The 12,541-nt window shown below is 39.3% G+C and overlaps 3 protein-coding genes across 6 annotated transcripts in view; 2 read left to right on the top strand and 1 right to left on the bottom strand.

Annotated features, from left to right (window-relative positions):
- The window catches only part of ZNF654 (zinc finger protein 654), an 84,060-nt gene extending 82,165 nt beyond the window's left edge, over positions 1-1,895 (bottom strand). For all 4 annotated transcript variants that reach the window (XM_054479558.2, XM_054479556.2, XM_054479557.2 and 1 more), the window contains exon 1: positions 1,614-1,895. In XM_054479558.2, coding sequence (XP_054335533.1) covers positions 1,614-1,799 — 186 coding nt within the window. In that variant the 5' untranslated portion in view covers positions 1,800-1,895. The remainder of the gene's footprint in view (positions 1-1,613) is intronic.
- A 154-nt stretch (positions 1,896-2,049) lies between these two features.
- Positions 2,050-9,065, top strand: LOC129032421 (uncharacterized). The gene is made up of 3 exons (XM_054479565.2): positions 2,050-2,304; positions 2,898-3,102; positions 5,128-9,065. The coding sequence occupies exons 1-2, from the start codon at positions 2,072-2,074 to the stop codon at positions 2,980-2,982; spliced, it is 318 nt and encodes a 105-aa protein (XP_054335540.1). The 5' UTR covers positions 2,050-2,071; the 3' UTR covers positions 2,983-3,102; positions 5,128-9,065.
- CGGBP1 (CGG triplet repeat binding protein 1) lies at positions 5,151-9,065 on the top strand. The gene has a single exon (XM_054479564.2). It carries the CDS (start codon positions 5,151-5,153, stop codon positions 5,652-5,654), a length of 504 nt encoding a protein of 167 aa, XP_054335539.1. The 3' UTR covers positions 5,655-9,065.
- Positions 9,066-12,541: the final 3,476 nt, after the last annotated feature.

Raw genomic sequence — 12,541 nt, forward strand, 5'->3', positions numbered from 1 at the left:
AAGGTATAGTTAGAAAACAAGTGCTCTGAAAACAAGATACTGAACCTCTAAATTCAGTGAATGCCAATTATCAAAATAAAAGTGAATGCCAATTATCAAAATAAAAATACATTTTCAAGAAAGTCATTAAATAGCAATGCCAAACAAACTGACACTCTCTTCAAACCAACTTCTTTATGACACTGGGGAAAAACATGAAATCAAAAGGCAATTTAAATTAAAGCATTAAAAACTTACCTGAAAAATGTCAACTCCATCCTTTTTCTTTCAATGCTTGTAAGGGAATTCTTACAAGCTTTCCCTTACAAGCTCTGAAAGAAATCCCTTATAAGCATTTAAAGAAATTCCTTACAAGCATTGAAAGAAATGTCAGCAAACATGATGCCCATTTCTCATTAACTTTATTTCCTACTTGTTATTAGAATGAAATTAATAGCTACCTGATTCAGACCCTTCACATATTTATTTAACTATTACTCCTCTTTGACAGAAGGGGAAACTGAGACACAGAGTAACTTGTCCAAGGTAATAATTTCTGCCAGGAGATGGTAGAGCCAGAATCTGAACCCTATACATCCAAAATAATGGACGCATTTTAAAAGGGATAGGATGGAAAAGGAGCAGTTAATTTTTTTTTCCCAAAATAGCTTGCAAAAAAAGACTGTTGTGAATGGGAACAAACCGTTTAAATTACAAATGCCAAGTAGACGAGAATGCAGAGTACACAAACTTTACCCCTAAAAAAGTAGGGTATATTTGTTATATTTGATTACAAACACTTTGAACAGCATCAAACCCCTGTGACGGTCGACTGAGTAAATAATTTAATGTCACCGTTCAGACACTGTATTTTACAGGCTAAATAAAATACATCATAAATTGAAGGATGAGGGGGGTTGGTGATGTTAACCGGAGCAAGAGTTTAAGGAAAATTACTTTCATTATAAGCAGTTAATTAGAAAAGAGTGCGTGTGTCAACGGAAGGAGGTTAAAAAAAAATGACAATCACATTGCCTTAACGCACTCTCTGTCCGAAAAAAGTAACTAAATCACCGTGGGTCAGCGTCTACGCCAACTGGAGAACCGGCCCAGCGGGATCTTGTGAGGGGATGACAGGAGACCCTAGAAGAGGGGGAACAGTGGCAGTGACAGGAAAGATGGCATGTCTTTCATCCCGGAAAAAAAGGGGAGAACACGGGGGGCAATCGGCGGAGAGGGGAAGGCAGAAAATGTTACCAGAGGTGCCAAATGAGGTGAGAAAGACCAGTGTAGGAAACATAAGAAAGGCGGGACTCTCGGGCAGGAAGGTCTGTTTGGGGTAGGGAAGGCATGTCAGGACAGAGCTTTCCGGACAGCCGACCTTCCTTCTTTCCAGCCCCTCCATCCCCGACAAACTCACTTTCTCAGCAGCCCTAAGCCCGTGGGTCACCCTCGCCTTGCTCCCCGCCCCCCACTCCAAGCCGGATAAGTGGAGGAGGGAGCTTCAGCCTCACCCTCCTTGTTGGGGAGGAGCGGGCACTGGACATACACCAGATTCATGGACGAGAAGGCCAGGAGACGCAGAGAGGCCCAGGACCCGGGTGACAAGTCGGGGCGGCCAACGGACGCCTCACCTGACAGAAGCGTCGGCAGTAATCCCGACTGCTGATTCCGACGCCGCCGCCGCAGTTGCCGCTGCCAGCGCCGCCTCTGCCGTCGCCCGCAGCTCTAAGCCCCACAGGGCCCAGCGGGGACTCCACAATGGCCACAAGCTCTTCTCCGAGGCGTTCGGCCTCTTGGTCGCTCTCTTCCTCCGCCATGAGGCTCTCGCCGCCCAGCGCGTACCAGCCCCTGCGCCGCCGCCGCCGTAGATGCCTAGGCTAACCTCCTCCTCCTCCTCTCTAGTTCCCTCCCCCTTCCCTCCTCCCTAGCCGGACAGGGGCCTCTCGGCTGGGCTCTACTTCCGGCTCCGCCCACCCACGCCCCCAGTTTTTACTGGAAGACGCAAGCTGCCAATCATGCTCATGCCCGCCCTTCCACTACTATTGGTGAAATCGGCAGTCTGTTTGATAAACCGGCCGTCTGTTGGTCAATGCTCCTCGGCGGTTGCTGGGGTCCGCCTACGGGCTCTGCCATAGGCGGTGCAGGCGGACGGGGCGCGGCGGGGGACACGGCGGCCGCCGCGGGGCTCGATCGGGCAACGGCGGCGACGGTGGCAGCGACGAATTCTCCTCTTCCCTTATTCCCTTGCTCCTCTTTCTTCCTTCTCTTTTCTTTTCTGGCCGGGCCTCGTCCACTTTCCCTAACGGCGGCCTCGATCCTACGGTACCAAGGAGCTAGGGAGGCCGAGGGTGGGCCCGACCGTTGGTGTGGGCTCTGGGCCCGGGGCCTTCCGTCCTGAAGCTGGAACCGGGGGCGGGGCCGGGGCACAGTTGTCGGCGGGAGGAAGAGGGAGGAGACGGGAAGCCTGACAGCGGCCGCCTCCGCCAGGCGCCTGCCGCCGCCTCCCTTGAGACTGCCGCCAAGTCGGCTGTCGAGTTCCCGGGCCCACAGCTGGCACCTGGGACTCGGCCCTGCCCGGCTAGCGGGGTCGGGACGGCTGGGCGCCGGCGTGCTGGGCTTGGCGCCCGAGGAGAGAGCCCAGACGCCGGGAACGTCCCGGGCCCCGCCTCTCCCCCGCCCCCGCCCGAACCCCGGGGCCTGGGGAGCTGGAGGAGGTGCCAAGCGGGCGGACCACCGAGGAGGGGACCTAGGAGGGGAAGTGTTAGGGTAAACGTTGGGATCGGGTTTGTAGTTACCTATAAAGTGATTTTAGAAACACCTGCGTGGTGGCAGTTGTTGACGTTCTTGTTCATCTTTTCAGTCACCCTCCTTCCGTCCCCCATTTTTTCCTTCCATTTGTTTTTCGTGTTTTACAGTAAAGGCATGACTTCCTGGCACCGCAGGGAAAATCGGGTGCAAGCCCAGAAACTATTTCCCCACCACCACTTGTTGAAAAACTGATTTGAAGGCATCTCCGGGGTTGAACGAACGGAAAGTGCCAGGATTTGATGTGTCTCTGGTTTCGCTCTGGAGACCATTCCCTGCTAAGTATCAAGACGAAAAAAACTGGAAACTAATCCGGTAAACATTTAAACTTGAAAACTTATGATGAGTTTTATTTTGATCTATCAAACGATTTGCTTTTTCTCTTTTGTTGGCTAATTCCTGCACTTTTTAATTTCTTCATTTGTTGAAAATGTTTTCTATTGAAAACACTTTTGTTCTTCGGGTATGTAAACTCGAGCATCCTCTACTGGGTGGAAATTTGCCTCTGCAGTAACATAAACAGACTTTTTGAAATTACGAAAACATTGGAAAGTATAGGCCTTTCACATTAGCACAAATGATTGAGCATTTTGTGCTATAAAGAATTACATACTTATTGTTTTTGAAATCCAAATATTTAAAGATACAAGACTTTTTACATAGAAAGTAAGACTTACGCATTACGGGGCACAAATATTTAATATTTACCACAACTAGGTTAGAACCATTAACCATATTTGGTATATTTACCTCATATTTACCACAACTAGGTTATATTTGATATATTTACCACAACTAGGTTAGAACCATTAATTATAATTGGTACTGATTTGTCGTGGGAGTGTAAAACACATACCATTTGCTTAAAGTATAAACGTGTAATGGTAAGTACTAGGTAGGAATCATAACTGTCTTCTCTGCCGTTGCAAACCTGTAGCCTAACACAATATTTGGCAAATGAGAGCTGTGCACTAGAAAAAAAAAAAGTGGAAAAAATAAAATTAAATCTATTAAAACCTAGACTTTATCGTACTTTTCAGAATTTCTGTGGAATGTTTAATCTTCTGGATCCATGAGTATCTGATAACGTTGGCAATTTAAAGTCCTTTTGAAAGAGAGTTCATGTTACCCAGCTATTCTCTAGTGTGTATTCATGGAATACTCCATCGTTTCTGATTACACTTATGAAGCATAATTCTTCAGAGCGCACTTAGAATTATTTCTCTAACATATTTATGCAGACAGACTTCCATCTTGAATTTTATCAAATTCACTTTAACTTCTTAAGTCTTGGTTATTGTTAAGAGCCCAAAGGTATGGCCCCAGGGAACAATTAAGACTTGATGATTTGTCACCTACCAAAATATGTTTATAATCTAAAGGTTTCAATGCCCATAAGGCTGTGATTTTGGTATTTAGTGCAGTGCTCATAAAAGTGTGTTATTAGGATAAATTGAGGAATTAATTAAGCTGCTTCTAGATTAAATAAATATAAATATTTGGACAAATAGTGAAGATATGTACTTTTTCCAGCAAATTTTAATTGTGGTTCTGCTGTATAGTAGACACTATGTTCTTGATTTTGTTCTTACTAGTTAATAAGTGAAATAAGTATTAACAAATGTAATTATTAATTTTAATGGGAAAAGGAAACAAGTATTAGAGAAGTAAGACTTTGCATATCTTAACACCTTTTGGAAAACAGAGGTATACATGCATTACAAAATAACTTTGAACTGTGTATTTTGGCTTTACAATTTAATGTCATTGTTGCTTATAGTTATATTTGGTATGGTTTTTTTTTTGTGGTTTTTCCTCAGAACAATTTTGGAAACTATATTCATCTTCATATAGAATTATGGCAGTTTATAGGCCTACCTGTTTGAAAAAACTTTATCCACAGTTGTGTTCCTAAAATCAGTTGTCCCAGAATTGTGACAGGAAAGAAGCTCTTTTGAACTTGAATGCATATCTAAATTGGATAAGATTAATACAATTTATATCCTGAATGTAATTTATATCCTAAATGTTGAACTGTGATTAGGTTTCCCTAACTAATAGTGACATCTAGGATAGTTTCAGTTCTTTCTTTATGGTCTAATTTATTTGAATTTCATAAAAATCAAGGAATGGACCTGATTGCTACTGGTTAGTAACTTGTTCTAGTTTTGCCTTCCCTTATATATTTCAGGTAAGTTAAGATTAATAGACACACAGTATACTAATTTGAATTAAGTTTTTTGAAGTATTTAAAGTGTTTATATACTGCCTTTTATTGTTAATTACTTCCAGAATGAACTGTTGTTATAATACTCATCTTTGTTTCTTTTGTCTTGAAAGAACCATATTTATTTAGAGTCAGAATGGAGCGATTTGTAGTAACAGCACCACCTGCTCGAAACCGTTCTAAGACTGCTTTGTATGTGACTCCCCTGGATCGAGTCACTGAGTTTGGAGGTGAGCTGCACGAAGATGGAGGAAAACTCTTCTGCACTTCTTGCAATGTGGTTCTGAATCATGTTCGCAAGTCTGCCATTAGTGACCACCTCAAGTCAAAGACTCATACCAAGAGGAAGGCAGAATTTGAAGAGCAGAATGTGAGAAAGAAGCAGAGGCCCCTAACTGCATCTCTTCAGTGCAACAGTACTGCGCAAACAGAGAAAGTCAGTGTTATCCAGGACTTTGTGAAAATGTGCCTGGAAGCCAACATCCCGCTTGAGAAGGCTGATCACCCAGCAGTCCGTGCTTTCCTATCTCGCCATGTGAAGAATGGAGGCTCCATACCTAAGTCAGACCAGCTACGGAGGGCATATCTTCCTGATGGATATGAGAATGAGAATCAACTCCTCAACTCACAAGATTGTTGACTAGGAGGTTACCACCATTGTGATCAAGATAAATGTGGAGTATTAAAGTTATGTGTTGATTGTGTGGTTCATTTTTGTATTTATTTCATTTAAAATCATGTGACACAGAATAGTTTTGCAATGTGTATATAGTTGCAGGCAAAAACAAAAAAAAACACCTCACTGCAAAACTTATTGTTAATTTTAGTCACCAATGGTATAAAGCAAAACCTAGGTTTAGAGTGTGCTAGGATACCTGAAACCTGATGGTTATCTTTAAAATTAATGGTTTTTCTCCTGAAATGTTTGTGCATGGAAGAACTGCCCTGCTTTTTTACCCTGTTGCCATGTATGATTATTCCTTGTGAGATTGCTTAATTACTTGGATTGAAGACTAGCCTATTGAAGCTGCTGCCAGGCAACACCACTTAACAGTAACTTAAAGGAATTATTTTCTTTAGAGGATCCTCTTCAAAAAGGAAGGGATAGTGGAAAACTGTTCTTATATCTTCAGATCCCTAGCAGAAATGACTGTTTATTTCAAACTATGTTTTACTTGTATATGATGTAGTTACCTTAACTATCTTTCAATTCCATACTTTTCCCGCCCCCATTTTAAAGGCTTATTGTTGTATTTTGTAGCAGCTTCAAGTGACCAAAAGACTAAAATCTTTCAATGTCAATGCCAAAAGCCAAAGGGAATTTTGCAGTGACAAGATTTTAGTCTCTTACTATGAATACTAATTTCGAACCATAGCTTTCACTTTAAGCATCATCTTGAATTTGCAAACTTTTTTCTATGTCTTGGTGTTAAAAGACTTCAAGATTGGCATTTTTACTTAGACATTTTATGGTTGAGTTTTCTCTTTTTTATAGAGAATTAGTAATGTTTTTTTGGCTGACAGATCAGATAAAATTACTTTATTCATTAATTTTTCTCTGCGACTTTATGAGTTTATTTAGGTGAATAGTCTAGACTAGAAACAAGTTTACTTTATCTGCTTTGCCTCTGGTGGTACAAGGTTTTTAACATGGATGGTAAACAATTGTCTAGAAATTCTGGCAGGTTTTTTGTAGTGGAGATCTGGCAGTATCCTGCATAACTGGATGAGGAAATTGTTCTCTTAAAGATCAACCATGTTCAGGAAATGATCTCTGTTTGAACCTCACTGTCCTGTAAGGTTATCCAAGTAGCTTAGCCCAGTTAAGTTCTATCAGAGACCCAAATTATATTTTTTAAAAATTTAACAGCTGGAAACTTGGACAAGAGCTTTAATAAAAAATCTTAAATTCTTTGAAATTCAAGTTAAAAATACTTACAAGATATATTTCTGTTACAACGCAGTGACAAATGATGCCCTGTGTGACTTGGAGTTATCTTTGACTTACCACAAATCTTCATTTATAAAAGAAAAAGCCAAAGTGAAAAAAAGTTAGATTGTGTATTTTTCAGTAACAGCTTTCCATGTCTTAAGATTTTTTTACTGACAAGTTTCTAATTCAGGTTGTCAAACTGGCCATTTGACTTCAGAGATTTGTTTTGTTTTCATTAAAAAATAAACCTGCCACCAAAATAAATCACTTATCAAAATGTGAACTGTTGTCCTCATGTTCAGTTACGTTAAAGTAGTATGATAAATGCATGCCTAGAGTAGTGCTCTCGTTGATGAAGCACATATATGAGGAGACCAGCAGCAAAACATAACCATATGTGTTTTGTGTTTACCTCCTCTAGAAAAGAATTTGCAGGCAACCATGTTTAATTTGAACTATCTAAGATGGTAGATTTTAGAAGCTAGGAATAATTGAGTTTTATAGCACTATTTTCAGAATACAAAAAGATACACAATCATTCTGTTTTTGAAATTCTGCGTGATTCAAACTGCTCCCTATTATTTGGGTATTAATTTGCACTAATGGCAAAATGTAATGGCAGATCAGCTTTGAGAGTGGTCCTAAGCAGTAAACTGGATGATGTTGCATTAGAAAAACATCAATAATTCATATTTAAGTTTCTAGTAGTTACTACTGATTTGATAATCACTTAAATTTTATATATCAATGTATTTTTTCAGACTCCTAATTAATTCCCACATTCACTGTACCTAGGGGCATAGTCCATTCTGTTAGGATTATATCCTCTCCTTAGAAATGTTTTCCATCCTGTTGTGGGGATTTGGTATTAATGTTTCTTCATTGATTATGAAACTTTTGTTCCCTGAAGCTAGTTAACTGTGTCTAAAGTTAAGTAAGGCAGAATGATTGTTTTAGCCTGCTCAAACTGATACAAATCCCTGAGACCATGATTGGCATATGTTAGATAACAAATGAGGATGTCTAAGAGGCATATGCTGCTTTGGAGGTGTAGTGAATGTGTGTACAGAAGTTTTCAATCTTAACTATATAGTGTTAGTGTGATGCTATACTATTGGAAAAATAGCAGCTTTTTTCTATTTTATAAGTTGTATGCATAAACATAAGATTTGTAATGTTTCATTTATAAACTGCCTTCTTCAACACATGTTAATAGTGTTTTCTCAAAGTATTGATAGTATGTCTTCCAGAATTTCACGATATGCTTACAGTAAATAGTTCCTAGCTTGTTGAAATGTTAAATTCTTTGTTGGCTTTCTTTTTGATTCTGTGGGGGTGTATAACAAGCCTGAAGGACATTGTAATCATTTCTTACAGGGTAAAAATTTAGAAAGATTGTGTATGAGAGCCTGAGAGCCTATATAGTTGTTTTATCCATTATCATCTTTGATTAAGACTAAAAAAATACTATTTCCAGTTAATGCATTTGGCCCTATTGAATTTTCAGGGACCAAATAAGCTTGAGATTGTTCTGAAAGTATCAATTGATTTAAAACTGTTGTAAGTACAGTTGGCAAGATCTCCAAGCTGAAACGTCCATGTTAAAACTTTTGCCTGTAAGAATTTGGAAAACACAAAATAAAACTTAAGATGGCCCAAAACAAAAGCCACAAACAGTTCATCATTTGGTGCTTAGTCTTTGTAAGGGCTCTCTGTGGTTTGACTTACCCCAGCTACCGCTAAATGAGGACAAATCACCTTAAAACATGTTCATTTGATTCATAACAAGGGAAATTGGGTCTATGATTTTATTGCCAATCTTAGCCTAAAAGAAATTGCTTTAGCTTCTGGTCAGCACTGATTAAAATGTGAATAGTGAAGTGGCTATCCTAAACTGGTTTATCTCCACCCATACTATCATAGATTTCTTAGGTAAATACAATTCTTATCTAGTGGTATTCTACTTGTATTCAGAATACTGTATTAAAATTTCACTATTTCATTTTTGTATTCCGTGCTTATTTTTTTGCTCACGCATGTATGCTTAGTATAAATGTGTCACTTCTAAAGTTTTGTCTCTGACTTTTAGAAATAAATTTCAGAAAAATTGTTTCAAAAGATTTTGAAAGCACATTTTGTTTTGTGAGTCAATGACAAATATATTCCCTGATTACAAAACAGCAGAATCTTACTGAGTTATTTTTCTACTAGTTATAGCTCCCTTTTATAATATTAGTCATTATACTCAATGTAAAAATATATAATCTGTCAAATCAGATTCACATCATAGCTACAGATATCCCTTTTGCTCCCAAGTTGTATAGATAGTATTTAAGCTTAATCATTGCTTTTATTTGGAAATATTTTAGTTTTTTTACTTTTGGAAGTATTAGTTATTAAAGGACCTAATTTATAAGTTTCACTGCTATATTCTCATTACCACTTGTAACAAAAAATGCATACAAATCAAAAATACTTCAATTTTACGTAATTTTGAGGGAAAATAATCCTGCTACTAATCACTTCTGTTTGGCAAAAAGTTAATCAGGCAGTTTTTATTTTTTCTGGAATCAAAATGGCAGAAAGGGCCTTAAATCAATACTTCTGCTTCCAGTTCTCTCTTTCTTTTTCTTTTCTTTTCTTTTCTTTTCTTTTCTTTCTTTATTTCTTTCTTCCTTTCTTTCCTTTCTTTCTTTCCTTTCTTTCTCTCTTTTCTTTTCTTTTCTTTTCTTTCCTTTCCTTTTCTTTTCTTTTCTTTCTTGAGACGAAGTCTCGCTCTTGTCCCCCAGGCTGGAGTGCAATAGCACGATCTCAGCTCACTGCAACCTCCGCCTCCCGGGTTCAAGTGATTCTCCTGCCGCAGCCTCCCAAGTAGCTGGGATTACAGGTGTGTGCCACAATGCCCGGCTAATTTTTGTATTTTTAGTAGAGACGGGTTTCACCATGTTGGCCAGGCTGGTCTTGATCTCCTGACCTCTGATGATCCGCCCACCTCGGCCTCCCAAAGTGCTGGGATTACAAGTGTGAGCCACTGCACCCGGCCCTGCTTCCAGTTTAATATTGCCAAACCATGAGAGTTCTGTCTTCAGTTTTCCTAAAGTGTCTCACCACAACCTTTATTAAATGTAAACTTATTGAATGTGCCTCTGAGTCTCCTAAGTTTCTCTTTTTTTTTTTTCCCATTTATGTGTGAGTTGAATTATGTACCTGTGATATGTCATGATGCAAGGATACTTCTGGGATCAGACTAGCTAACCTAGCACTGTGAAAGCTAAAAATAAAACTAGGAAGTAGAACAAGACTTTGATGTGATGTGTGATTTGCATCATATGTATAACATCACTTCTAACGAATTACCCTTCCCATATGTTACTTGCTTTCAATTGTTTTTGTGTATACTATTTAGAGTGAATGCTTCTTAGCTCTTCCTGGCTTAAATGTTGGAATCAGATAATTTGAAAGACCATGTCCTCAAGTTCTTGGCCAAATTTGAATAATATGCAATCAACTAGTATGTATTGAATCTCCATCTCTGACACTAGCCACTGGGGGATACAGCAGAAAAAATAAAAATCCCAGCCCTCAATGAGCATGCATTCTAGTTAAGAGTCATTGTTATCTTATAGTGACCCTGGGGGTTGGGTGTGATTAGGGGGAGGTCTTTGTTTTTTCTAGACTACTCCTTTAAGCATTCATCAGACTTGTTGCCAGTAAATAGTTATCACTGGTTCATCTGGATTCTCATTTTGTATAGGAAGAGCAATAAAAGTTCAAAATGTGCAGATTTTGAAAACGTCTGCCTATCCTTTGAAAGTCTGGTAGTCTATATAATCCATAAAATATCAATTTTCAGAATCTATTAGGTGATGGAGCTGACCAATTCAAATGCCTGTAAAGTAAGAACCTGCCACAGACATTTTACTGAAAAGACAAGAACTTCATTGAATATTTGATATCAAGACAGTCACTGGTGTATTTATTCACACATTAATGATTATCATAATTAAGTCTTCTGGGTTAGTATGTATATTAGATGATATATTCTCCAAACTTTTTTTGAGACAAAGTCTCGCTCTTTCGCCCAGGCTAGAGTGCAATGGCGCGATCTTGGCTCACCGCAAGCTCTGCCTCCCGGGTTCACGCCGTTCTCTTGCCTCAGCCTACCAAGTAGCTGGGACCACAGGCGCCCGCCACAACGCCCGGCTAATTTTTTGTATTTTTGGTAGAGACGAGGTTTCACCGTGTTAGCCAGGATGGTCTCGATCTCCTGACCTCGTGATCCGCCCGCCTCGGCCTCCCAAAGTGCTGGGATTACAGACGTGAGCCACCGCGCCCTGCCTCTCCAAACTTTTTAAACATAACAGGAATCAGTGTGTAATAGACTTTGTTTTTATATCCCTTTTTTCCTTTCTGAATGTTTTTCTGTTTACCGTGCTTGTGTAGTACCTATTCAATAGTAATAATGATGATGATAATGACGATTTTTATGTATTTTTAACCTAGCAAATTTTTTTTTTTTTTTTGAGACGAAGTCTCTGTCGCACAGGCTGGAGTGCAGTGGTGCGATCTCGGCTCACTGCAATTTCTGCCTGTGCCTCCTGAGTAGCTGGGACTACAGGCTGTGCCACCACGCCCTGCTAATTTTTTGTATTTTTAGTAGAGATGAGGTCTCACTGTGTTAGCCAGGATAGTCTCGATTTCCTGACCTCATGATCTGCCCACCTCGTCCTCCCAAAGTGCAAATTCTACTTTTATGAATATATCCTACAGAAATGAATTAGCAATATATAAAGATACATGTAAAAGGAGGTTCATTTTAATATAATACTAAACAACTACAAATATTCTGAATGTCCCTCAGTAGGGCAATGGTCAAAACATTATAACACATCTATGTTATGAGCTGTTTAAGTGACCTGAAAGTGTGGATCAGAAGAGATGTCTACAGTAATTGCTAGTTTAAAAAATTACAGTGCATTTTCTCACTTTTGAAAAAAATAGAATAATGCTGTATAAGTGCAATGTATTTGTACCAGATGAGCAGACACACGCCGAATGTTAAAATCACAGACAAGTTGTGACATTGAATGGGGCAAGGGGGTGAATATTTATCTGCCTTTTTATAAATTCTTGTATAGTTGACTTATTTAAACCAATTATATATTATTTTTGTCACACACAAAATATAAAGTAGACTTTTATTGAAACCTGTTCACACAATAGTTATATCCAAACTGTAAAGAATAGCAATATGACATAATTCATCTACCTTATTAATGAAAATATTAAATCATTTTAATTCTTTAGTTTTCATTTAATAATTTTAATTGATGAGCAAATTTTTATTTTTTTAATTATTATTATTTTTTTGAGATGGAGTCTCACTGTTGCCAGGCTTGAGTGCAGTGGTGTGACCTCGGCTCACTGCAACCTCCTCCTCCCAGGTTCAAGCAATTCTCCTGCCTCAGCCTCCTGAGTAGCTGGGATTACAGGCATGTGCCACCATGTCCAGCTAATTTTTGTATTTTTAGTAGAGACGGGGTTTCACCATGTTGGCCAGGATGGTCTCAATCTGACCTCATGATCTGCCCGCC

Source organism: Pongo pygmaeus, chromosome 2 (genome assembly GCF_028885625.2).
Source record: "Pongo pygmaeus isolate AG05252 chromosome 2, NHGRI_mPonPyg2-v2.0_pri, whole genome shotgun sequence".
NCBI lineage: Eukaryota > Metazoa > Chordata > Mammalia > Primates > Hominidae > Pongo > Pongo pygmaeus.

Coding starts and splice junctions, on each gene's coding strand:
- LOC129032421 (XM_054479565.2), top strand. CDS start 2,072: ATGCTCCTCGGCGGTTGCTGGGGTCCGCCTACGGGCTCTGCCATAGGC. Junction 2,305..2,897: donor ACGGCGGCCTCGATCCTACG/GTACCAAGGAGC, acceptor CGTGTTTTACAG/TAAAGGCATGACTTCCTGGC.
- CGGBP1 (XM_054479564.2), top strand. CDS start 5,151: ATGGAGCGATTTGTAGTAACAGCACCACCTGCTCGAAACCGTTCTAAG.